The sequence below is a fragment of the Canis lupus genome, chromosome 7 (assembly GCF_011100685.1).
Source record: "Canis lupus familiaris isolate Mischka breed German Shepherd chromosome 7, alternate assembly UU_Cfam_GSD_1.0, whole genome shotgun sequence".
Classification (NCBI taxonomy): Eukaryota; Metazoa; Chordata; class Mammalia; order Carnivora; family Canidae; genus Canis; species Canis lupus.
This window is the reverse complement of record NC_049228.1, coordinates 10,201,966-10,229,814: the sequence shown is the minus strand read 5'-3', so window position 1 is coordinate 10,229,814 and position 27,849 is coordinate 10,201,966. Positions and strand designations below refer to the sequence as shown.

The 27,849-nt window shown below is 37.5% G+C and overlaps 1 protein-coding gene across 3 annotated transcripts in view; it reads right to left on the bottom strand.

The window, feature by feature from the left end:
- Positions 1-1,342: 1,342 nt before the first annotated feature.
- DTL (denticleless E3 ubiquitin protein ligase homolog) overlaps positions 1,343-27,849 on the bottom strand; it is a 48,605-nt gene continuing 22,098 nt past the window's right edge. For 2 of the 3 annotated variants that reach the window (XM_038542074.1, XM_038542076.1), the window contains exons 12-16: positions 23,435-23,524; positions 21,047-21,182; positions 11,074-11,906; positions 8,916-9,025; positions 6,972-8,813 (exon numbers count right to left, since the gene is read on the bottom strand). In XM_038542074.1, coding sequence (XP_038398002.1) covers positions 8,927-9,025; positions 11,074-11,906; positions 21,047-21,182; positions 23,435-23,524 — 1,158 coding nt within the window. In that variant the 3' untranslated portion in view covers positions 6,972-8,813; positions 8,916-8,926. Of the gene's footprint in view, positions 5,994-6,971; positions 8,814-8,915; positions 9,026-11,073; positions 11,907-21,046; positions 21,183-23,434; positions 23,525-27,849 lie in introns of those variants that run through there. The other variant, XR_005361915.1, reaches the window with a different exon arrangement.

Below are 27,849 nucleotides of genomic sequence, written 5' to 3'. Positions count from 1 at the left end.
CTGCTCAGTAAGAAAGACTGCTTTTTCTTTTGAAAGGCATCTACATTTACTGATATTTCCTAACCACCCCTATCTTTTCATTCCCAGCCACAGTTCAGTCTTATTATGCTATTGAAAAAGCTCTGTAGAAGGACAAAGATGTTCTGGCTTTATTTAAGCTCTCAGCTTCTGAACTTCTCTGCAGCAATGAACTACCCATTTCTCAAAAAATTCTCTTCCCTGGGTTCCTTAACTCATGCTTTTTGAATTCTCTTTACTTCATGGTCTGCATTCATACTGGTTCCCTTCCTTCTTCTCCATGCTTGTTGCAACTGCTCTGCATTACAGCAAGTGCAGGGGTGGCTGGTGTTGGTGGTGGGATTCATATAGTGATGTGTTGGCTCCCCGGGGGAAAAAGGCCCTCATTTGTAGCTTTTGTCTATTCCATGGTGTAAAGACTCACCAGGACCAATTTCAAGCTACCAGCATTTTAATGACCAGCTCACAAAGTTCTTGAATATTTATAATTGGCTCTCATGAGCATACATACCACTAGATATGCAGAAATGAGTAAGATCAGTTTCACATCTAGGAGGATACAATGTGGTAGAGGGAATATGGAAATAATTCTAAGACAAATATGGTAAGCACAAGGCTTGACGGAGGGGCTGAGTGGAAGGCTTAACTAGGAAAATCTGTGAATACCTCCCATAGGAAGGTAGAGGGTCTGAACTGAACCTTAAAAATGGTTACATAGAGGAAGGGCTAGTGGATCAGGAAGACTAGGGCACCAAGAATGCGGGGTACCAGAATGGATTTTGCCACTAACTGGTTTTGTGACCTTAGTCAAATTGGTTAACTTCCCCAGGCCAAGATGGTTTCTCCATCCTGAAATAAGAATTTAATTTCCATGGTCCATTCTGCCTGGATTTGATGAAGGACCTTGGGAAGAGAAAAATATGAGTGGGGAAAGAAGGAAAAAGGAAGAAATGTACTTAGTGTGAAGCTTTTAGGAGGTCAGATACTGTAGGACCTTCTCTTCTAATTAGTCCTCCCTGCTAACTTCTGTCTCAGTCACAATTATGAAAATCCCAACCCCATGTCTGAGTGATTACATGGTTTGCTGAAGGCTCAGTTCTTGCCTTTTCAGTAAATCCTGACAGTATATGTGGATGCAAGCCAGTTCATCCTTCTGTGTTGAGGGAACAGAGGAGTTTCCTTAGAAAGTATTAAAAAGAGCCCACAGACTTGCCGAGTACCTCACTCCACTTGAATCAACTGTCACTATCAAAACTAACTAGAATTTCCCCATCCCCACGTCTTGCCTATTAGAGAACTTCTGCTTCTTCTGGAGAAAAGAATCTCTAGAGAACTATCTGATCTTTATTCCTTTTCAAAAACTTTTACAAACATCATAATCATAAAACAGAAACATGCATAAAACACAAATGTAAGACATAATTATAAAGCAAATACAAATACATGTAACTACCAAGCAGAGGAAGAGAGAACCTTGCCATAACCTAGAAGTCCTTGCTGTGCTACTTCCCAAGTACAGCCTTCCAGAGGGATCCACTATCTTAATTTATTGTTTAATGATTTGCCTCAGATTTGCATTTTTTGTTAACATCTGATATGAAGAGAATCATCCTACATGCATCCCCTCGTTTCTTGCCTCTTTTGCTCACCATTCTAACATTCATTCAGGTTCTGTGTAGCTAGTTTATTCTTTTTCATTTCATGGTTAAGAGTGTCTACCATAAGCATCCCAGTTTACCCATTCTACTGTAGATGGATATTTGGGTTGTTTCCAGCCTTTGGCCAGTATAAACAATGCTGCTCTGAACACCTTTCTTGTGCCCAGCACATGCAAGCGTCCTTAGGGCACAGGGGTGGAATCACCTGGTCACATGGTATATATAGCCTCATCTCCATTCTTTCCCCTACATTAGTGAGCAAGGCTTTCTCTTTTTCTTTTCTGAAGTTTGTCCTCTCCAAGAAGTAGTATCATTTCATTTATTACTCAGAGAAGAAATGTATTTGGGACATTTTGAGAGTTCTTCTTCTTGTTCAAATGTGTGCAAAATAGAGAGCATGTATTTGAGTAATAGAAGGCCAGGGACAAGTTTCTTTCTCTGAGGCATTATAGTATGGGAATTAAGACTGTGGGCTTTGAGTCAGACCAAATCCACAAGCTGCTGGCTATGTATCCTTGGGCTAATTACTTCTTTGTGCTTTAGTTTCCAGTCTCCCAAAATGTGGATAACAAATTATATCCACCCATAGATGGATATAGGGTTATTGTGTACATTACATCAAACAACCTATAAGTTTGATCAAGAGGTTTATTAACTTGGTCTTTAGGGAGAATAAGGAATGACAGGCTTTCAAAATGCCTTCAGGTTGTATAATGAAGATACATACAATGAGTTTGTCTCTAGCATTTATGTAGAGCCTAAACACTTTTCCACTTCTTTTTGGAGCAGCTGGCTAGAATAGGTAAGTAAGATACTGCCAATGGCCACAGAACGGAGTGAAGTGAACTGGCCCATTTAGGAATCAAATCCACAACCCTAGCTTTAAGCACTATTCAACTGAGTTCAGTTGGCAACATAACATGAAAAAGGAGAAAGTGAATGGGACTAGAAATACTGTCAAAGTAAACACAAAGGCAAGAGGACACTATAGGGTAACTCAAATTAACAAGCTGCTCTAAATGGCATCCTCTCCTTGTGCAATTTATTGTATAGGAGAGTTGGCTATAACAGAAACCATTCCTAATCATCAAAAAAACACATTCTAATTTTCCTTATCCTCCAGACTCTCCATGTATAATTCCAGACTTTGTTGCTTACATCTCTTGGTTTTAGGATATAGTTTTCCAAAGCTAGAAACTTAATTACAGGTTCTACACTTCAAGGCCAGTACCTAATTGCCTAATTAGAGAGCTGAGAAATGTCTAGCATAACCACCCTCCTTCCTACCAGGAAGTTATTAATGAAGTTATTAATGTTCACTTCTACTTGTTTGCTAGTCAACCCTTGTGAATATATGGATTTTTGGATTCCGAGTCTCTTACTCCTACATAAAGCTATCTAAATTCAATAAGACTTTTGAGGAAGCAGCATCTCTAACTTGACATTAATTGGTGGGTCAAATAATGACCATTACAGGGACACCTGGGTGGCTCAGAGGTTGAGCGTCTGCCTTTGCCTCCGGAATTCTAGGACTGAGTCCCACATGGGGCTCCTGCATGGAAGCCTGCTTCTCCTCCCTCTGCCTGTGTTCTCTTTGTGTCTCTCATGAATAAATAAATAAAATCTTAAAAAAAAAAAAAAAGAAATAATGACCATTACAGAGACAACAATGACTACTGGATTTTAATTATTTCAGTTCCTGTACCACTATTATTTCAGTTATACTTAATAAACCCTATTACATAGCTTCCTATTAAATAACTCTTAGAAAATTATGAGTACATGGTAGGCTATAGAAAAAAGGTGGAAGAGATATTAAAAAGGGGAAGAGTGGTTCTGAATGATTATTGAATGATGTGGTATGACAATATTCGTTAACTTCATGTCAACACAGAAAGGCCAGATGGCTTATTTAGAGCTCACTATTTCGGTAACATGTATTATCTCGTAGTATATTGCTGGGGGAAGGGCTGATTTGTATAATAACTATACTTCTACACTATGATTTGAAAAGTGAATAGGCTGATAACAAAGCAGCCCTTAACATTTTCATTTGAATTGATAATTTTGGCACCAACCATAAAGGGGGCTGAGCATGGTGGGACTGTTTGCAGAGGTGCAGGTGCCAGCTTCTAATAAGAGAATACCACATTCTCTAAATTTCTGCAAATTTGGAAACCAGGGTCTTGAACAACAGCAGTGGCAGCATAATTTGGTGCTTGGATGCTAAATGAAACACCAATGTTGGGTTTGTCCACCATAACATGAAAGAAACCTTCATGGCTGGTATTTTGACACTGATGTGACCCTGGCAACAGGTATTATTGGTATCAAAAGAAGCCCAGGGAAGAAGCTCATTAAGTGAGAAAAAAGAATCTAGAGTCTACAACATTACTCCTCAACCAAATGTTTGAATCTTGCATCCTGCAAAATCAGAGCTACTAAGAGGGCAACATGGCTTGCTCTGAGCTTCCTCTCTTACATGCCTACACACTGGCCATGGAACACAACAGCCTAACAAGTGATCAAGAGCTGGCACCCAAGGCCGGCCAGTTGCAGCTTCCTCCCTAGAGGTGAGCACACATTAAACAATATAGCAGAGCTGGTGGAGGAGAGGAGGGCAGCAGTCAGGAAATAGAAGTGTGGGCTCTGTGTGAGTTAAATGCTTTGGCTTGCTTAGGAATCTAGGAGACAGATTTGCAAATTAGAGCCTCTTTGCACACTGGCTGAGACCACATATGAAATAACCTCTGTAATTTTCATGTGTACTTGGTGGGTAAAAATCACGACTCTCAAACACTTGCGGAACTGGAGTTGTTTTGTTTTTCTAGAGGTCTACTTGCTCCTTCAGAAAAATGCTAGGACTGGGAGGCTCAGGCAACATAAAGAAAAAAAAAAAAAAGCTTCCCAGGTGATTCTTACTTAGTTCCCATACCTCTGAAGACCATGGCTCTAGAGGAAAGGGACTGAACAGGAATGAACAGGAATGAGTTAGAACTGAATAGTTAAAACCTTCATGTCCATTTATCAAATGAAGGATAAAATTCCTGCTCTCCCTATCTTGAGAATAACAGCTAATGTTAACTGTCCAATAAACATTAGCTATTATGTGCCAGGCACCATCCTAAAACCTATATTCATACGATAACCATGCAACCCTATTTTATAAATGAGAAAATTGATTCACAGGTAGGTTAAAGAACTCACCCAAGGTCACATAGCCAGGGCTTAGATTCAAAGCTAGGCAGTTTGGTTATAGAGATCATGTTCTTAACTATTATTCACAATAGAATAATTCATAAAGAAAATAATAAAAACATGCATGAGAAGAGCATTTTACTTTGAAAAGTTCAGGTGCCCTAGGCAGTTGTTGAATGAAGTTCTTGGAGGGAAGAGTGTGCATTGCATCTAGACAGCACTTGCTACATTAATAGCTGCTCACAAACAATTTCACTCAAAGGACTTGAAAATTTGATCTTTGCCTGTTTCTCTTAAATGCTGACTTTACCCAATAAAGTGACTCCTTTGACAACGGAAAAATAAAGAGAAGAACTCTGCAGACCAGGTGCTTCACACAGGGCCTGGCACCCAGGTGATGAATAAAATGTTGACTGAATTGAAAACATTCTACTCAAAGGTATTTTGAAATGTGCTATTCATAGTCCACAAAATGACTTGAATGCAAATTATTTAGAATGTCAAAACAGGAAGGGGCATATGACAAGTTAAGGAAATTAAAGAGAAATGAAGTATAAATGGAATACTAAACCTTTGAAATTCAAAATAAAGAACCTGGTTATATATCCTTGAAGTCCTCTTTCTTGGTTTAGCCGGGAAATGGGAGGGATAAGCTTTGGGGATGGAACAAGCCTGTTCTTTAATAATATAATACTTCTTATTTGTGTACTATGTGCTTGCTGTGAGCCTACTGATCTGAACAAGCTGCTTAATATGCTCAGGTGATTTTTTGAAAAGGCTGACTTTACCCTACACTGTTTCCTAACGACCACTGTGCTTTTTTAGCAGGCACTCAAACATAGCTCAGAAGTAAAACAGGTTTTTCTACCACTTTAGACAGAAAAAATGGGTCCCTTATAACAATTTGCACTTGTACTCCTAGCATCAGATCTCATAAAGCAGTAGACGTACCTCATGTCCAATGTAATGTTATGTCTGGCCTCCCTGTAACTTTCAACCAGTACCTAAAGAGCTAATGCATAGGCTTTTCCATAATTCCCAAGAATTTAATGAGTGACTGGTTATTTCATGATGTGGCATTATCCAGACCTGGGCAGCCAAAGGATCTCCTATGAAGACCTGTTGAGAAGTAGTGAGACTTGATGAGCAAGAGCTCACTGGGCCCCCAAGTCAGCTCTGTAATTGCCATAAGAAGGACAATAGCTCAGTTTCTCCAGCACAACATCCTCAGTCTCTCTTCTAATGCACATCTTTAAAATGCTGTGCACACTGCCTAGTTGTGGAAAGGATTCTATGAGACTCAGAGCAGTATGAAAGGAAGTCCAGACCCTCTTGGGACTAGGAAAAGCAGAAAAACAGACCTGAGAGCAGCAGTTTAATCTGCTATGATAGGTCTCAAAAAGCATGTGTTGACCTGATATATGACCTATACAAGGTCATGGCCATAGGTTAATTTGAAGCTGGGGGTGGGGGCGGGTAAAGCAACACACACACACAAACCTTAAGAAGTTATCTCCAGACGTCCATATTGCACAGTTGAGATTTTTAAAAATGATTCTTATACAGGGTGTTCCAAAAGTCTTAGTGATGTTTTAAGCTCTTAGGGCTGGAGATGGGGTGGTGAGCTGAACTCTCCCTCTGTCAGTCTGACAGGGGTAGCTACAGATGGTTTTGATTTATCATCAGTTAGATGTGTAGCCCAGATTAAAGGAAACATTTTAAAGGACTAATTAGTCAACCCTCACAAAAGTAAATTAAGGGCCTGTGTTGAAACAGCCAAAGGAAACTCTAATACAGCACTGTAGCAATAATGCTTGGAGTGTATTCAAATGGAAAAGCTTGGGCTGGAAATACTTGTTTAGAAAAAGAACTACATCACTCCACCCTACTTCATCAAGTAATCCAAGCCATCTTAAACACTCAAGGTCTGACCAAGCAAGAAGTATTTTATTAAAACCTCTTTCAGCCTGAACCGATCATATCCTTGGGAATAAACAAATTTTATTCACTGAGCAAGTGGAAAGGATTCTTGATTACTACTATAGTTCTTTAGTGTCAATTGCTTCTAGGTTAATGCAAAAAGCTCAGAAAAGGATATCAGATAAGGTAAAAAGCTTTATTATTCAGGATCAGTTCAAAGTCTGACACTGACAGAGGCAGGGATAATTATTATCTCATTACATTTGACCTTTGGCACCCATTTGAGGTACCAGTTTTCCAAGTGGGACATGTTACAGCCGGTAAACTCTCAACACAGTTTCTGTCAGCCACATTTACCCCAATTTTACTCAGTAGAGCTGTTAGATGTTCAAGGATACAAAGAATATACTGATCTACTTTAGTTATCCTTTTTTCTCCCCTCATTGGCTTTCAAAGCAAAAAGATAGGTAGCATTATTAGAAGATGTGGTCATTAAATAACATCTTTCCACAGCCTATCATTAAAAAAAAAAATCAAACACTAATTATAAGTAGAGTTTCTAAATATTCAGTTAATGCTATAGAGTGCTTTGTTTCAAAAACAACAATTTTGTGGCTTCTCTTTATTTATTTTTCTCCTTGGATAAAACCATAGAGAATCCATTTTTAATCCACACACATAGTTCTGGTTGGTACAAGCTTAACTTACAGTAATCAAAGGAATTAAAATTTGTCATTAAAAACAGATTTTTAAATTATGACAAGAATATGAATAAAATCTACATACTCCTCAGGGATATGGATAAAATAAATCAAGTTTCATGATTGCTAGGGGATTTCCCTCCCAAAGACACAGTACATAGAAAGTACATGAAGCTGTGTCTATGAGGTTATAAAGGGGAAAAATAAAAAACAACAGTTCATTTCAAGACGATTGATATGTAACTGCTGATTAAAGAGAAGATGTTCAAGATATTTTACACATTATTAACTTAGAATCAATCTAAACACCTTCTATATTAGATATTTAGAGAAATTTCCATGACTTTTCAGCTCAGGGCTATGCTAGCGGGTTATTTTTCATGTATATGAAGAGAATCCAAAAAAAATCAAATTAAAGCCAAGAATTATTTTTTGGGTTCTGGATTTTTAGTTCAGAGTTATGTTCTTTTATAAAAGTATCAATAAGATATCATTATTTTTTTCTTAAAATCTGATGACTTATATTCTTAAAAAGTTGCAGCCCCTAGAGAACTGAATTCAAGTTGAATTCAAACCCCAACTTTAATGTCTGACTACTGATTTTATGAGTATCTTTGTCTAGTAAATGGCAAAAATTGTAACCTCTTATAGAACATGATGTTGGGTTGGTACCATAATAAATTGCTTAGTATAAAGAGAAGAACCTTAAGTCTCATATGGGAGATATATTTTGGGGAAAAAAGACAAGTAAAGGTTTCTAGTGTTGTTCTCCTAGTTTCTCCAAAGGGGTTGACATTGATCAACTGCTCTTAAAATAAAGATGATTTTAACTTAAGAGACTGTATTTTTAACACTGAACACTGAATCAAGATAAATGTACTTATCTGGTCACATTTTTACATACGCTAAAAAAACAAAACAAAAGAAAATCCAAAAGTGTAGTGAAAAGATTATATAAACTTTAAATGAAACTATATTTGTTTGAGGCAGCACAGATTTAGGGCTCCTCAGCAGAAGACTTCTTCAGCAATTGGCCTTCACAGACAGGCCCCCTGTCATGACCAGCAGATACTTTCCACTGTGCACCTACAGTCTCAGAATAGCAAGAGACAAGTCTTGCCTTTGCCTCTATGAACTGGGATGTCATTATCGTAGGGAAGAGGCATAATTTAAAAAGTGAAGACTACTTGTTCAAAAAGTTACAGAGTGACAAACTTACTTTATGGAATTTAAACACAGCATTCATCCCGAGGAAGCTGCATATAAGCTATGGTAGAAGAACCAGAGTAGGTAAACTTCAGAGTTGAATGGATTTTCTCTGAAAATGAAAAAACGGTAACTTTCTTAAACATCAGAGTTATAGAATCACTCTGCTGCATTTTTTGTCTTGTTTTAATGGGCCAAAGTTCAGTTAACTCACTCAGATTAGATCTATAATTCTGTTGACTGTTCAGGACTGCAGTAGTCATCTTGGGATTTTCTATGGAAGTATGTACAGATTTTCCTCATGGAGCTGGGAGTAATAGTGACCTAGAAAAAGAAAGTGTAGACTTCAGAGATTTTCTAAGATAAAGTTAAACCTCCTACTAGGAATCAAAGGTTATAATAATCCTCCTCTTTGAAATAAGGGAGTAAAGGAGTAAATCACCACTCCAAATTTACAAATAGGATAGCGATTCAAATGGCAGCTGTTACTCTTTTCTGAAGAAATCTACTATCATCATGCACATAAGAAAATTCTTTTAAAGAAACTTTAGCTTCAAAGACTGAAATTATAAAACCAGAAATATATGAGGCCAGCACACTTATTTTTAAAAGCCTTTAAAATTTACACATTAGTGAAAACAATTATTCATTGAAGTTATTTTTCTGCTAACACACAGCTGAGACTCATTCCTCTACAAAAAAAAATAAGAATTTTGGTTAGGGGCAAAAACAGATACAGTGATAATTTTGAGAGAAGAAAAGAAAGACTCCTTATATTTGGGTTTTCTCTTTTCTTTTCTTTTCTTTCTTTCTTTTTTCATGTTCTGTAGCAAGGTCTTGGTTGGGAGTTTGTGTTCAAAGTAATCCTTAAAATATTTCTAATTTATTTTCCCTACAATTATGGGATAATTCATGGCTTCATGATAGTAGGAGGGGGATATGAACACTTATTAAACTAGAACTGGCCTGATGTTATCTCCACCTTCTGCCCTTTAGATTCTTGGATTGGATTTTAATCATTCTACCACCTTCTCCTTAACACAGAGCAAGAGCTACTATGAAGCACAGCAGAACCTTCCTTAACCCATCTCACCTTAGCTTGCAAACTGATTACCTGAAGCTTTCTACTTCTTTTGACGGGTGCCCATACTCACCCAATGCTCACAGCTACTTCCCCCTCCACCACTTAATAATGAGTCACTTGCTTTCTAAAGTTCACAAACCTATTTTTGCCAGCAAAACATGTTTTTGAAATTAACTTAAATATTATGCCGGTCAATGAAATGAGTCCAAAAAAGTTAAGTGAGACCAAGCTGAATGTTTAAAAAGTATAGATATAAGTGAATTGCCAAAAATATTGGTGTAAGATGATTGTAAAAGAAAGCCTGGGGAAAATCATAAAAATCTGGAAGGATTCTGCATTTAAATTGCTTTGTAAGTATATAAGTTTCACTATATTTTGAATAATCATAAACTATAATTACAAACTGGAAATCTATTTATGGATGTTGGCAACTTGCCCATGAATGTCAGCTTTATCTATAAAAAGGGGAGGGAATCTATAAAAAGTTGTTGCCAGGGGCTGAGGGTTGGTGGGGAAAATAAAAAGAAAGGCAGGGGTGGGGTGGGGAGGGAATAATGTTAAACAAAGAGGAAGATATTATTGAATTGATATACTAGAGGATGATGAAGGCCATGAGGAATTAGGCAACAAGGCTGAGGGGTATGGACCGTAACAAAAGGAATTTTTTAAAAAGATGTATTTATTTCAGAGAGAGAGAGAGAGAGAGAGAGAGAGAGAGAGAGAGAAAGTGAGAGGACGCACCAGGGCAAGTGGGGAGGGGCAGAGGAAGAAGAGCAGACTCCCCACCAAGCTTGGAGCCTGACCTGGGCTCGATCTCACAACCCTGAGATCATGACCGAGCTGAAATCAAGAGTCAGAAGCCTCATGGACTGAGACACCTAGGCACCCCTGGACCTTGACAGAAGGCATTTTAATGGGAGCAAATAGGGTTGCTAGATAATAAAACACAACAACACCCAGTTACATTTGAATTTCAAACAGATAACTTTTTAGTATAAGGAATTTTTAGTAGAAATATGTCCCATGCAATATTTGTCCTGAATTTTTATGTGCTAAATCTGGCAACCCTAGGTATATAAATATGTTAATAAAAAAAAAGAAAGAAAGAAAGAAAGAAAGAAAGAAAGAAAGAAAGAAAGAAAGAAAGAAAGAAAGAAGGAAGGAAGGAAAGAAAGCATCCTGACTTCTGAGAAGGGACTTGTGCCTGACCTCTTCAAGTTAGGGCATGTATCTTCTCACTGGCCCCTTTCTAGTTACGAAACACATCTTCCCATCACAGCTGACTTACCGGACCTGGAGAAGTCTTTCCGCTCTGTCTCCTGGAATTGGGGGTCTGGGAGGACGGACTTCGTGGAGATGAATTCTCAGCCTTCCGTTTGGCTGCCATGGCCAATAACCAGTTTTTATTCTCTGGGGAGCTATTCTCTTTGCCTACCACCTCAGACCCTTCTCCACAAGATCCCAAAGGAAGAGGTAGTGTTCCACAGCTTTCTGAAGCATAAGGACTGGCAGGAGAAGGAGGCTCTGAAATACTAATACTAGCTCCTTCAATCTTGCTTGGTTTGGTAGGAACTAGAGAGTCCTTACCAAGGTCTTCCTGGTTACCAGCAAGGCAGCACAAATCCAAATGAAGCTTTTCAACTGGGTCATCAAGCTCAGTCACACAGTTGCAACTCTTCACACACTTCTGTTTCACACTCTCCAGACAACTTGAGTCTAGCCTCCTCTTTACTCGATTTCTAGACTCTGAGCAAGCCACTGCTTGGGATGATTTCAGACTCACAGGAATAAGGGCTTTTCTTGGAGATGTGATCTTGGTCTCAGAAGCCGGTGGAGTGATGGGTGGTGATGAGGATGGTGTTCGGGTCATCCAGTTTCTAATGGACATCTTGAAAGATGAGGGTGGTTTTGGAGAGACAGAGGAAACAGAGCCTCTTCTGCTGATGGGAGACCGAGATTTGGCAGGAGGGGTTTTAATAGAGAATGTGGGAGTATTTGAAGGAAGAGGGAGGTCTCCTGCACAGCTTGGAGCACAAGCTGCTGATGATGGGGAGGAAATGGATGGACTGCTCTTTACTCTGGGGGCTTTGGCAGGAGTACTCTGGCTATTTGTCACTGTTACTGGGAAAAAAACAAAACAAAACAGAGGGTCACAAAAATCAGAAGTGAAAGTCATAGAAAATTCCTGAATTCTCAAGGAAAATTAGAGCTAACTTACTCTTATAGGGATGGATTTCCCAGTGAGTAGATTACACAAATCACTGGATTCTTACCACACCCTTGCAGCATTTTCCTTCCCCTTTCCTAACAGCCTCCCAACTACTGTTGTAAAACATACACTTACAAAAATCTAGAAAATACAGAAAAATTAAAAGAAAAATTTCAAAGTATCGAGGTAAATCACTTTTAGCATTTTTCTATACTTGTGCATGTAATATATACATTATACACCTTAATTTTTTTCTATATGAAAATAAGACCATAATTTGTATACTATTTAGTAACATGCTTCAAGTAGATCATGAACATTTCTCACATTAATATAGACTTATACTGTCATTTTTAATAGCTAACAAGTATTCTTAGGTAACAGTAAGACATTCAAGGTTATTAATATATTTTGTTTTCATAAGCAACGTTGTCATTAGGATTCCTGATAATACTTTTGAGTAATGCTAGGGCAGAGAGGCACTGCACAGTGGCTCCCAAACAGAAGTGTATGGTCTAAAATTTGGCACAATCACTTACTATTGACTTGAACACAACCTTCTACCTCCTCTGCTTCAGTTTCCGATCTGTTAAATGGAGAGCTTTTCATCTCCACAAGAAATAAATTACTTGTTAAGGTTATTAGGCCTCACTTGGTTTTCCACCTTAATTTACAAATGGCCATCTTCCACAAGCCAAAGGATACCAAAGAACATTTCAGAAACTAGCTGCTTGCTCTCAGTAAAGCAAATCAGTGGATAGAACTCTTCTCTATGTGTCCTGTTTCTTATTTATAAGCAATGGCAAGTTCCTGAGGCAAATTCATATTAACTTCATGCTTCTTTCCCCTTAGGCCCCACCAAAGACAACTCTGTATTTTCTTACTTTCCTTCTGAGCTTTTTAGATTTCTGAAATAGTGTTCCTGTCTCCAATAACAAGGAAAGGCCATCAGTTTATTTCTAAGTCACAAACTCTTTGAATTAGAACTCTGATATTTAATTCAGTTTAATTATTGAATTGCATTTATATGCAATTGAATTTAGGATGAGCTGACATAAAAATACAATCTCTTCTTTTAGCTAGAATACAGATTAACAAGCACTAATTTCAGGCATTTAGTCACCCTGTATGTTCTATCCTGTGCTTTTCACTAATCAAGCAGCTTTGCCTTGAGACAGAGAAATTCTACAAATGGATTTTTGCCTAAAATTTCCTGTCAACCATATGATTAGAAATGGCCAAAGTGATGCCACTCCTTCAACAAAGATCATTCGTGGAAAACCCTAAGGAAGTTAGTGACAGGGACCTGTCGCTGAGCACCTGATCATAGTTCTTGTACTCATGTTCTAGAACTCGATTAGTTATTATTTCAGAAGACAGAAACTTTCCAGTTGTTTCACTCAGTGCAGGTCAACAGTCACTGCACAGCCCCTATCCTATAGTCATCAGTTCCGTTAAAGTGGCCTGAAGGGTATGGTTAAAGCAGAAAGCCCTAAAATAGTATGGGTCTTAGAACATGCAGGTTCTAAGGCAGGATTAGGGAAGAAGGAAAAGCCGGGTCAGGGACAGCTGGAACTGAGCCAAGCAGATATCTAAGTTTCTGATACTTGAGTGGCAGACATCTGAAGTGTTTATTAAAGGTCAGCAAGGGATCTGATGTGGTGGAAAGCTAGGGCATTTTTCCTTTAGGATGTTAAAGTGAAGGAAGGAGTGGATCATGGGGGTTCAAAGAGAAGAGTTTGTTAGCTTTGAAGAGTAATAAAACTCTGGGCCAAATTTAAAACTTGAAAAAAAAAAAAACAGTAACTAGATTAAGATAATAATAGTTCATGGTAAAAAAAATTCACAGTTACAGAGGGGAATAAGGTGAAGAGTAAAAAGTCCTCTTTCGAATCTTCTTGTTTTACTTGTGTTCTTGTGCATCCCACAATTCTATATGCCTAATAGCACACACAAAAGTATATCATACCTTAAAAACCCACCAATAGATTATTACACACATACACCACAAACACATTCTGCCATTTACTCTTTTCTCTTAAAAGTGTTATCTTTTTCTCTGTATCTCTTCAAGTACATTAGATGCCCTGCATTCTTTTTAACAGCTATACAGTATACCACTATATTGATCCATTGATTTAATACAACATGCCCTCTAGCACATCATCTACTGAATCTCCACTGACCCTAAGCATTGCATGAGATCAGATGACACGGTAGTGCAGACTACATTACTATCCTAAAAGCTTCCTGAAAGTCAGTTCCTTTGAGGAATTACAGATAGCTTACCAATATCAGTCACTTTGGAGCTTCTCTCTGTATAAGGGTTTGCCATCTGGCCTCACTCTACCTTTTCAGTCATATCATGTACTCTGCTACTTTAGGATCCTGTTACCGGAGACTACTCACTGCTTCCTGAAAAAGCTGCACACTGTCACATTTCTGTCTTTGTTCATGTGACTTTCTTGCCAAGCCTGCCCTTTCTTGGCCAGGCAAAAATTCTCATGTATCAGGCTCCGATGACATTGTTAACTTCATTGTGAAGAATCCACAAGCTTCTTTCATTGTGAAGAATTCACAAACTTCTTTCCTGCTCTCCCACAGGAAGTAGGTTCCTTTTGTTTATACAGCAAGGAATAATGCTTATAAATGTACCAAAGCTTTTGTATCTGCCTCTTAGACTAGACTGTGAGCACCTAGTGGGCAGGTAATGATGATTTACTCATTTTTAGGTCTAGTGCCCCTGTAGTACCCATCAAGGAATTATTAAACAATTTTTTGTTAAATGTCATTACTGCTGAGAGGGATGATGGTGAGGTTCCAGGCATCAAAAAACAGACTCTAAGTATTCTGCTGACTGGTGAGACTACAGCCAGCACATGAGATAGAACAGGTAAGGTTTCCTTCTCTTTAAGATAAGGACAATCATCTTTGTCAGTCAATAATGCCTAGACCAGAGGTTCTCAATCCTGGCTACAAACCAGAATTACTTGAGTTTTATAAAAATACAAGTACTTGGCCCCCATCCCAGACCTACTGAACAAACCTCTGCGGACGCAGAAACTTTTAAAAAGCTTCACCACTGGTTATAATGTACAGCTGGGGTTAAGAACCAACCATTCACCTTGACAGTGCTGAGATTGCTGGCTGAAATAGTGAAATAATAGTAAGCGATAGAGCAGGTGCTGCTGGGAAAAGTAGGGCAGAGGGAAAGGGGGCTATGCCTTGGATTTAAAGCCTTATGGCTGGTGTGTTTTTAAAAAGGCCAGAAGAGAAGACATGAAGCTCAGGACAGCAATGAAAGGTTGGGTAGCAATTAGAAGCTGGGAAAACAGAGGACCATAATTTTCAAAATGGCAATGTGATTAGCAGCAGTCAATCTGTTTCTGGAAGGTGCATTATAACGGGTTGAATAGCCAATGTGCCAGCCTTTGGCATTCACACATGCGGTTGGTCTGTAGAGGTCTTCAGAGTAACTCTAGCAGCACCCAGAAACAGAGAAATCTATGTTGGGTCATGAACTATGCCTTCCGGTGTTGGGTTCTAAGGGAGACAGTACTGTAGAGTGCTTCTAAGAATGTGATCTAAAAACCCAGACTGCAAGTGTTTGAACTCTGGTTCTACTACAGCTGCAAGGCTGTGTGATCTTAGGCAAGTTTAATTTCTTTTTTTTTTTTTAAATTTTTTATTTATTTATGATAGTTACAGAGAGAGAGAGAGAGAGGCAGAGACACAGGCAGAGGGAGAAGCAGGCTCCATGCGCCTGGAGCCCGATGTGGGATTCGATCCCGGGTCTCCAGGATCGCGCCCTGGGCCAAAGGCAGGCGCCAAACCGCTGCGCCACCCAGGGATCCCAAGTTTAATTTCTTTGAGCTTCAGTTTTGGTTGTTTGGGGAACTAAAGAAGATAATCCACATAGGTCCTTAGAATGATTGTGCCAATACTCAATACTGGCTAAATGCTGTTGTTGCTATTATTTGGGTTCAAACATGGTCAGCATGTGTAACTTTTTTTGTGACTTGGCTTCCAAAACTAACAATAATTAGTAGCACACTAAAAATACTTAGTTAAGCAACACACTTTTCATTAATACTCTTAGAATGTTACTCCAATTAAAATAGAAATGCCACCTCTGGGAATCTATTTTAACAGGATGGAGGAACCCTAAATTCAGGAAAAAATTTCACAAAATATTGGAAACAAAATGTTTCCAATTATAAGAGAATAGTTGGATAAACTATGGAATATTTACTACTGGACTACTTTAATTATTTTGCTGAAAGGTAACATAGAAAGTGCTTAAGACATCATGTTCAGTGAAAACATCCCCAAGAAATCCAAATGTATTTACAGTATAACACAACTCTGTTAGGAATCTCTCTGTGGAAAAAAAAGGAAAAAAAAAAAAAAAAAAAAAGAATCTCTCTGTGAAAAAGGAGGAAAATCTCAAAAAAGTAACTTAAAATAAATGTTAATTAAAATTATTTGTGAGTGGTGGGAACACTAATGGCTTTTTCCTCATAGGATTCTTTTCTTTTTCCTTTTCCAAAATTAGGGAGAGATAAGTAAATATAAAGACAAAAGCAGCAAATAGATATCCACGTTCATGAACCACAAGACTTAATGCATCATTAAGATGGCAATATTTCCCAAACTGATCTATAGATTCGATGCAATCCCTATCAGAATCCCAGGGGACAATTTTGCAGAAATTAACAAGCTGGTTTTTAAATCTGTATGGAAATATAAGAGACCAAGAATAGTCAAAATCAAAATAATCTTAAAAAAGAAGAAAACTGGGGGACTCAGACTTTCCAATTTCCAAACCTACTACAAAGCTACAGGAATCAAGTCAATGTGGTAACAGGATAAGGATAGATGTATACATCTATGGAACAGAAATGAGAATCTAGAAATCAACCCTTACATTTATGGTCAACTGATTTTTGGCAAGGGCATGAAAACAATTTAATGGAGTAAAGAATAGTCTCTTTTAAAAATGATACTGAGAAAGCTAGATATCCATAGTGAATTTGGATCCTTACCTCACATCATAGACAAAAATAAACAAAATGGACCAGACAGCCTTAAAACTAAAAACCTCCTAGAATAAAACAGAGGAGTAAATCTTTGTGACCTTGTGTTAAGCAATGGTTTATTAGATAGAACATTAAAAGCGCAAATGACAAAGGAAAAAAGATAAATTGGATTTCAGCAAAATTAGAAAAACGGAGTCAAATGACATCATTAAGCAAGTAAAAAGACAACCTACAGAATAAGAGAAAATATTTTCAAATGACAAGGGACTTACAGCGAGTATATAAAGAACACTTAAAACTCAACATTAAAAAGACAAATAGCCCAATTAAAAGAAGGGCAAAGGATGTGGAGAAGCATTTCTCCAAAGAAAATATACAAATGGCAAATAAGCACATGAAAAAGTGCTCAACATCATTAGCCATTAGGGAAATTCAAATCTAGTGCTCACTTTGGCAGCACATATACTAAAATTGGGAAATTCAAATATAAATCACAATGGGATACCGCTTCATATTCACTAGGAGGGCTATACTTAAGAAGATAAACAATAAGAAGCACTGATAAGGATATAGAGAAATTAGAACCCTCATTTTAGATGTTGAAAAATTCTAGAATTAGATTGTGTTGATGACTGCCTAACACTGAATATCCTAAAGTACACTGCACTGTATACTTTAATGGGTGAACTTGCGGTATGTGAATAGATCTTCACAAGGCAAAAAAAAAAAGCCTCAAGAGGAAAAAAAAAGTAGAGGAAGTAAAAAGTAACAGCAGTTTACTATGTAACTCCATTCTGAATAGAAAAAAAAAAAAGAAAAACCTAAATCTTGATCAAACCCAAATTGTAATGCTGTATTGGGAAGATAGGGGAATATGGAGTATACAGAGGTTTGGTAATAGTGGGGACACAGAGAGCTAAATCCTTATCTCACAAAGTAAGAAGTCAACAGATAATGTTGAGAACTGCAACAAAGAAATGGAAATGCACAAATATTACTTAGAGATAAAGACATATGTATCAAAGAATCAGCTGAAAGATTTGACAAGGCTATCCCTGAAAAAGGGGAACTGTGGGACAGGGCCTCTGGGGACTGCTATTTATCTTATTCACTTCTGTAGAACTAGTTAACTTGTTAAACTATGATGCTAATAAAAAAGAATTTTTTTTTAAAGAGAAAAAAACAAAAACCAAAAATAAAGGCATCAAAGTCTTTATTGAAGTAGACTTAGAACAAAGGACCCCTCTGGAGTCCAGTTCTATCTGGTTATAACAACTTGTAAGAGGCTAAGCAAGTAAGTCATTGGAAAAATGAGCATATATGCAGACTTATCTTCAACTCCCCATTACCTTAGGTCTTGATGGCTAACATAAAGTGAGCTGTTAAGCTTGAATTTCCAGCTTATTAATACATATTTATTGGTAATATCAGAAATGCTTCTGGCTGGCTGGCTCAGTGCTTGGAAGATTTTTGCTTTTGAGGCACTCTCCTACCCTTCAACACTGTCTCTGTCAATTCATGGTTATTACAAAATCCACATACATGATCTTTCTAATACCTTGCTTGCTCATTCTCATGGCCTTCTACACAGCCTGTCCTTCCACCCACTCAAGTCCCTTATTCCTTGACCTTATTACTACCAACCTGTAAATCCTCCATTTTCTCAATTTCAATTACCATCTATTTTCCAGCTCACTTTTGTGAGCAATTCCAAATTCCAATTACAAAAATCCTTCGTCCCTAGGGGATTCTCAATTCATTCATCTTCCCCACTTTGACACTGTTCCCCCAGTACCACTATATCCTCACTTCTCTCCTCAGCCAGTTTCAATCCTGTATCAGTCATAATAGCCAACTTCTCATATCTACACTCAATTCCCTTGGCCCTTTGTGGATTTAGACAACATGCCTGGCTAAATGCAACTCCCCACCTACAGTGTACCTGTACCTGAGCAGCAGACACACAACCATGCTGACTGCTCACTTTTAATTCATAGCCACTAGCCTAAAGTTGACCCCCCTGCCTGACAACCATATTTCCCTGGTCCATTTACTCTTCTTTTCTCTGCAGGACTATGTTAGACTTTCTTGTCTCTCCTCAGATCTCGACCACCTCCTCCCTCATCCTTATTTTCTGTTGATGATCCTGATTCCTACCTAAGAAAACAGAAGCTATCAACTTCTACAGATCTGATTATCCCATCTATCCACCTACCTTCACTGTGCTTATATGTTCTACTTTTTCTCTAATTACTATGGATTAACTTTCCACACTCCTGGCAAAAACCTACCCTTCTACATGTGAATTTGTTTTTGTTTGTTTGTTTGTTTGTTTTCTACATGTGAATTTGATATCATCTTCTCACACTTGAGGATACTGCTCCAGCAAATTTCCCTGCATCAAGTTTTCTCATCTTTATAGGACCCTTCCAGTCACATAGAAAATGCTATATTCCTATTAAAACAAAACTTCAACACTGCTCCTTCCTTCAGCTACCGCATTTCTCTCCTTTCCTTTCTAGCAAAACTTCCTGAAAAAGTCCTCTATACATGTAGTCTCTGAGTTCTCTTCTCTGATCCTGAACACCCATCAGACACTGATAGTCTGCCAAAACTGCTCTCACTAAAGTCATCAAATAATCCCCACATTGCCAAATCCAAAGGCCAATTTTTAGCCCTTGTCTTACATGGAATGCTAAAAATATCTGACCAAATTCATCCCCCTCTCCATTATTTACTCAACTTCCAGGATACAATATTCTCCCGGTCTTTCTCTATCTCTGGTTGTGTCTGTTCCTTCACTCCTTCCAATCTCCAAACACTGGGGTGGTCCAAGGCTCAGATCCCATACCTTTTCTCCTTTCTTAGCTATCACTTCCTTCACCTATATGATGGTGAATCCCAAAGTTATAGCTCCAGCCCTGAACTGCAGAATTAAACATCTAGCTGCCTCTATGACATCTTCATTTGAATGTCTAATAATCATACCAAACAATATATCCAAAAGGAACTTTGGCTATTCCCTGCCAAACCTGTTTCTTCTGCAGTGATTCCTGTCTTAGTTAATGGCAATTCCATTCTTCTAGCTTTTCAGGTCCTAAAACTCTGAAGTCATCCCTGGTAACTCTCCCTTACATCCTACATCTGATTCCACACTACCTTGTAAATATATCCAGAACCTGGGTGATTTATTTACCATATCTTTTGCTACCCCTCTGTCCATATCACCATCACTGCTTCCTAGATTATTTCAAATAACTTCAAAATTAGCTTCCAGCTTTTATACTGATCCCTTTACAATTTGTTTTCAACACAGGAGTAAAAACGATCAAGTTAAGAAAAGTCAGATCATGATACTCCTCTATTTAACACCCTGCAATAGCTTTTTGTCTGTTAGAATAAAAGCCCAAGAACCTCATTTTGCACTACTATTCTCTTCCCTCTACTTAGCTTGCTCTAGCCACAGGAACATGTCAAGCCTTCAGAGCTTCTGTATTTGCTTTTTTGTCTGCTTGGAATGTTCTTCAAAATGTCCACCTGGGTCACTATTTCACTTCCCTTACTCAAATATCATCTAAATATTGAGTTCCCCTGGGCACCTTATTTTCCAGTGTTCCTTTTTTTCCTATGTACTTATTATTCCTTGACATAGTACCTATCTTACTTTAACATGTTTCTTTGCTTCTCATACTAATCTGTAAACTTTGTTTACATCTTTAGGATTTTTGATTCTTTTGTTTGTTGCTAAATCTCCAGCAACTCAGAACAATGCCTAGCACATAGAAGTTCAATAAATACTTGACAATAAATCCACCACTGTAGTCCAGTACCTCGTGTAGATGATAAACTTAGTTGTGTTCAGAAAATATTTATCAAAAAGAATGAATGTGAAAAAGATGGTGCTTTCCTTTAAAAATATACCAAAACAAGATCAAATTTAGCTTATCCTTCTGTTTTGTAGAATGAAGCCAGTCAAACTATAAACAACTTAGAAAAATGCATGGGATCCTTACCTAGGTCAGCTCTCGCTTCTTTTTTCTTCTGAGAGGCCCAACCCACTATGGAGAGTTTATCTCCTCCTGATTTCTCCTCTAAGCCTCTATTCAAGCGCCAGATTTTCAGTGTATTGTCATCAGAGCAAGTAGCAATCTAATGAGAATCAGGAAGGGAGTTAAGAAGTTTCAATCAAAGATTTACAACCAAGTAAAAGGTAGATGTTAAAGACTCTGTCTGATATACCAGGATGTAGAAAATGATATCTGAAAAATCATGTATTTCCATCCCTTGCTTTCAGGAATCACTCCAAATTTTCAAAGGACTCTCTTGCTTCTTTATAATTCTGATGGTATGTCTTTTGCTACCAGTCGTTTCTTACCTGACCTTAGCCTAAAAAGCCCTAAAAATCAGGTTCATTTTACTCTCAAAAACTTGGGCAAGTCATCATCTTCATCACCTTCTATATAACTATGAAATATAAAATTACGATACTTTTTTAACTCTCTCTTAAATGATAAACCAGTGTATGTCATCAACGTTGAATTTCTACCACTTTCTTCTGAATTCTACGTGTTCTGGCTTAGTGCAGAAGTAATGGGATCATTTCCAAGATCAGGCTTAGTCCATGACTCTAGTAGGCTGTGACAAGTAGAATGAAACCATTTCCTTAAGATTCTTTTTCAGATAGGTAAAAGAGCAATCTGGGAAAACAACAAGTTCACTAGGCTGAAAGAAGTTAAAAATAACCTTTGCCCCTTTAAAAATATCTGACCATTCCCGATCTTGGTCCCAAGCCTTTTATGGCAGAGAAAGTCCAGCTTAAAGAGCTTGTGGCAAATGGCCACTGGTACCAGAGCTGTTCCCCAGCATTTGTTTATATAATTTCTCTATTTCAGTCACTGAAGAGAGAGAAAAAAAGAACACACGTTCTCTTAAGTCTTGGCCCCCAAGAGACTGGCAGCTTTTTCCTTTCCTTACTGGGAGGCCAAAAGAAGACACACATATTTAACTGCTCAACAAGAAACGCCTGGAATCCTCAGTTACTCTATGGTGTACTAACAAGAATTATTATTTCCAGAGTACCTGCTGTGCATCGGACAATCTACATTTTTTATATTGTTTAATTCTCACAATGTAAAAAGCCCTGAACTCAAATAACCTCATCCATAAAACAAGAATACAATTATTTGCCCAAGGTCACCACAATTAAGTGGCAGAGCTAGAACTGAAATCCAAATTTTTCCAATTTCAAAGGCTAGATTTTAAAACCATATTTTATCTTCCTAACCCTAGGATAGGAATAAAATTATTTTAAAAAACCTTTTAAATGAGTAGTCATTATATTAGTATAGGTGAGTCTTTTCTGTGCATATTGATAAAGGCAATCTAGGATAGTTGAAAAAAAGAGAACATAAATAACTAAATAGGTACAAAACTCCATGCTAAAAGCAGATATTTCACTGGAAGTTACATGGAATCTCAGAAAGTCATTGGGATGTAATTATTGGTAATCAAAGCAATGAGTTAAAAAAAAAAAAGGTCAATCATGAGGCTGACCACAGAAATGGTTATACAGATACAGAAATAAAAAGAAATCAGAGCAATACTGGAAAGCTAGCAGGGATGCCATGAGTAGACCAGACCTTAAGAAGTTTCTAGAAGATAAAAAACAGATGGGACCAAAACCTCAAAACGTCATAAATGAAAGGGGATATTTCCACAGAAGTGATATTTCTTGTAAACCCAAAATAACCCAAAGACCAGAGGCAGTAGAAGCTGGGAAAGTGAGTGGAAGTTAGGCCACTATTGTATGAAATTTCTACATGTACACAAAGTTTATGTTTCTGCCCTTTCTACATTTCAGGTATTTTGTTTGTCTTGAAGTATTATTGCTAAAAAATTTTTTTAAAGTGAGAAATGTCTAAAACATTTTGGAGCTACTTATACAGTGTAGCATAGATAACCTGACACACTATGACTTCACAGTAAGTACAGTTTAGGCAGGTGAAAACTAAACTGGACTGTGAAGAACAGTCAAGATGTTACCATTAACATATCACATTGGTAATATGAAGAGAGTTAAAAAAACTAGTTTTTCCATCTTAGATTTTTTTTTTTTACCTTAGATTTTCTGATGAAATTTAATTACATTAAAAACTTAATTCTATGTTTAGGAAAGGAATTACTGTAGGAAATCAAGAAATTCATTCTTATTCCTTAGTTAAGTTTCTCTATTGGTAAAGTAGAATATATATGACTAATGGTGAGATAGATACTGGATGGCCTCTAGATTTTTCCATCTCTATTTAAACATAAAAGTCTGCATAACTCTCAGACTAACCTTGAGAAAATTTACAAATCTGTGATCTACTTTTTAAACCAACTATAGAGATTTATTTACAAACCTTTGTGAAGTCTGATGGACACCAGCACACAGACGTGACCTCTTGAGAGTGACCCTGGAGCACAGTAGGAGGATGCCAGGGTGTGGAGACCTAGCATATCATCAAAAAAGGAAAAAACAAGTCAGCAGAGCAATATTAGGTCTCCCACATAAAGCCTTTGAATCTCTCCATATTTGTGTCTTACAGAGCCTCAAGATTGTTACCAATATAATCTCTAAATATGCCTAGTTATAGCTCAGAAAGAGTCCCAATGGGTAATAAAAGCATTTCTGTCACTGATCTAACAGAATGAAATTAGCAAAAATAAACAAATAATAGGAATTTACATACCAGGACAGGTCTTATTTCAATTCAAGACTACTTAGCTATATGTATTTTGTCAAAAATTCAAGAATGACATTGTTCTTCACCTCTTCACTAATAAAGTTTCTATAAGGATAGGTAGGGTTCAGCTGGCTAGGTAGTGTGAACTTCGACTGGAGTCTTTTTTTTTTTTTTTTTTTTTTTTTACATACCCTAGATATTTTCAGATCTTCTCTAATCAGCTACTTCCAGGAACATTACATTAACTAAACCCTGAGGCATCTCAGACATACTACTAGTTCTCCTTCAACAAGAGGACAGTCTTTCACGCGAAAGACTCACTAATTTTTACCAAAGTCCCTAAAGTTATATCCCTTCGTTCTGAAGCAATATAAATTATATACTTTTACATGGCACTTTGGTATCTTTTTTGGAAAAAAAAAAATCCTCTAAAATTGCATTTTGGCTAATTTGCTTAAAGAAATTGTGAGTTTTCAGTTAAGTACCGCTACATGTTAATGAATCAAGAAGGGTCATATTGTGCAGTACTACACACGTGACAGATCAGATATCGCCCCTCACTGGATGCCACTAGTGATATCCATTTGACAGTTGACTCATTCATAAGAGTTGTCAATCCCTTTCAGAGGCCATGGGAATTAATCAGCACAATATGGGATATAAACTCACATAACTATTATTAGCACATGTTTGAAAAAGAGGAATTATTCTCTTTTCGTTTTCCTGAGGCTCTGAATCATTGCTCATCTGTATGAAGAAAGTGGAGGCAACTCTGGAAAGAATATTTCTAAGAATGACTAAGAAAATAGATTCCTTCAATTGTAGTGAAGGGAGTCAACACGCTGATTCATAAGGTCATCCAACTCAATTATTACTACTCTCTTGGGTTAAGTGGCACATGTAATGACTCAAAGAGCAAAAGAAGAGAAAGAGTAGAGTCTAATTTGCCTTGCTGGGTTAATTAGAGTTTAACAGAAAAAGCTTTTTCCTGAGTATTATCTAAAAGGATCTCACTTTCTGCCTCCTACAATGGCACAGAGAACAAGAACTCATTCTCTCACAAGGTAGCATATTTTAGGAAAAGACTTTCAAGATAGTCTCTATTTCAGGAGTCACAGAAATTCTCCTCCCTCCTCCATTTGGGATGGCCCCAACCCATTAAGTTTCTCTTCACCCAAGGCCCAAGTAGGACTGGTAGCAGCAAATTAAAAGGGAGTGAAAATCCTAATGTCCTCTTGACTGATCCTCCCTGGTAGGAATACATTATTCTATTCCATTGGTTTACTCTGCTTGTGGCCTCTAGCTTGTCATTTCATGATACTGCCTCTTCTTCAATTTTCTAGGCATTACAAAATCTAAGGGAACCTAACCATGTACACAAAGAATTAAAATTAATTTAAGAAAAACCAAACATCTGCCAATAGAATACATGCACATTTTTGCATTTATCCATAGGATCTAGGAGACAAAAACAAAAGACCCCTTGGATAAACTTTTAGACAAACTGATAATAAGGTAGGAATAATAATGACAGGGATGCCTGGGTGGCTCCCAGGTTGAGTGTCTGCCCTCAGCTGAAGGGTGTGATCCTGGGATCCAGAATCGAGTCCCACATCGAGCTCCTTGCAGGAAGCCTGTTTCTACCTCTGCCTGTGTCTCTGCCTTTCTCTCTCTCTCTCTCTGTTTCTCATGAATAAATAAATAAAATCTTAAAAAAAAAAAAAGGAATAATAATGACAATGAAAGTATTTGTTAAGCCAGGCACTTTACATAGCATTAAAGTGGGGGAGGGGTTCCTTAAAAAGTTAAATACAGAATTTATTACTATATGACTCAGGTAAAATTTTTTTTAAAAGATCTGTTCATCCATTTCAGAGAGAGATTGAGACAGCACACATGCATGTGAGTGGGGGAAGGGGCAGAGACAGAGACAGAATGAATTTCATGCAGACTCCCTGTCCAATGGGGAGCCCATTGTAGGGCTCAATTCCATGACCTAGAGATTATGACCTGAACCAAAAACAAGGGTTGGACACTCAATCAACTGAGCCACCTAGGCACCCCAGGATGTAGCAATTCTATTAAGTATACATACAATAGAATTGAAAATATATGTTCAAACAAAAACTTGTACATGAATGTTCATAGTAGCCAAAAAGTGGAATGAATAATTTACAAGTCCACCAACTAATAAATGGATAAATAAAATGTGGTTTATCCATACAATGGATATCCAGCCATAAAAATGAAGTACTGACACGTGCAATGACACAACAAATCTGGAAAACATTATGTTCAGTGAAATAAACCAGACATAAAAGATCACATATTGTATGATTCCATTTATAGATATGTCCAGAATAGGCAAATCTATAGACAGAACATAGGTTAGTGGTTGCCAGGGGCTGAGGGCAGGGGAGAATGAAGAATGACTCTTTAAGGATACAGTGTTTCTTTTTTGGAATAATGAAAATGTCTAGGAATGAGAGATAGTGGTGGTGGTTGCACAATATTGTGATTGTACTCAAAATCACTGAACTGTGACTAAAATGATGAATTTTATACTATGTGAATTCTATCTCAATAAAAAAAGTGGAGAGATGGGCATATTGTGGACTGAAATGACAACTCCTGTCTGGCAAGTTTGTTTGAATAGTAGTTACAAGGGCTTTTACAGTTTAGGACTATCCTAGGATGGTATAGTGTATTTATTGACTAATTCAAAGAGGAATTTCCTCCAGCGAAACTCAGTGTGTTTTAAAATCCTTCATTTTTATTCAAGTAAGGTTTTATTTATTGTCACTTCATTATGATAAAACATTCCTATAATTGCAGGATTTCATTTTTTTATAAACCTCCCTCTACTTTTAAGTAGTTAGAGAAAATTATTAAGTCCAAGAGACATTTATACCTATGCATTCTGGAGATGGTCAAAACACAGAAAACTGTCCCCTCTTATAAATTCTGGTCGTTATACAGAGTTTAATTCAAGACATGAAGAATCCCCAAGTTAAAACTCCTAGAACTATGAAGGTTATCGCTAGAAATAACTGGCTCTAAATTACGCATCTAATAAAACACCTTGTATCCTTAAACATGCAAAAAAGATCAGCACCTTTCCTCAAAAAATCTCCTTACTCTGCCCTGTCAGAAACCAAATCTCATCTTTATTTCTGCCGTGAGATCATTTACACTTCCTAAAGTGTCAGGCTCAATGTTTCGCCAGTCAGCGGTAGAATGACTGTGCCAAATGAGTTTATTTATAACCACTTCAATACTATTCAGTGGCTACAACAGAAATGAACAAGGGAAGGGAGGGAGGTGGTGAGATGGGACAAAGGGTAAGAAATTAGAAAGAAAAAACTATTATTAACTGTTTGTATTTTTAGGTGTTGGGCCTTAGTATCAGTCTATATTACATCTCCCCTTTGCTGAGCACTGGTAAAAATTAAAAGACCATTCTCTGAGGTCTTAAGATCTGAAATTCCTTTCTTTCACTCTGTTTTCTTGGGCCTGTGGGCTTTTTAACATAGGAAAAATCTTGGCACTTGAGACAATTCTGACCTTTTGGAAACATAGCTGAGCTACAAGATAACCTAACAGTGTGATACTCAGCTTGCATGGAATGATTTTTAAACTACACCCCCACCCCTTTTTTTAAATCATGGAAAAGAGAAATTGAGCCACCTCACTAGGCAAATTCAATTTTAGGAGCAGTAAGCTTGCCAGGATCTCAAATATCAGAGCCTGCACACTGAGTTATGTGTGGACAGGCAGGAGAACATCATGTCTGAACCACATCATTCAGCACTGACATGTGACCCAGCCTAGGAATTTGGGTCACTCATGTATGTGATAGCCACTGACTGGATGTCTGAAAATGGGTTAGTAACAACCACCAAGTCTCTTTACTGAACATCTTTAGAGAGAGAAACCAATGTTCAACCCTCATTCCCTGAAACAAAACAAAAGAAAAGGCTTTGTACTAGAGATAGCAAGAGAGGAATTTTAAGAACTGACAATAAAACTGTCTATATACACATGCAAACACATATAAGTATAATATACAATTATATGCATAATTATGTGTA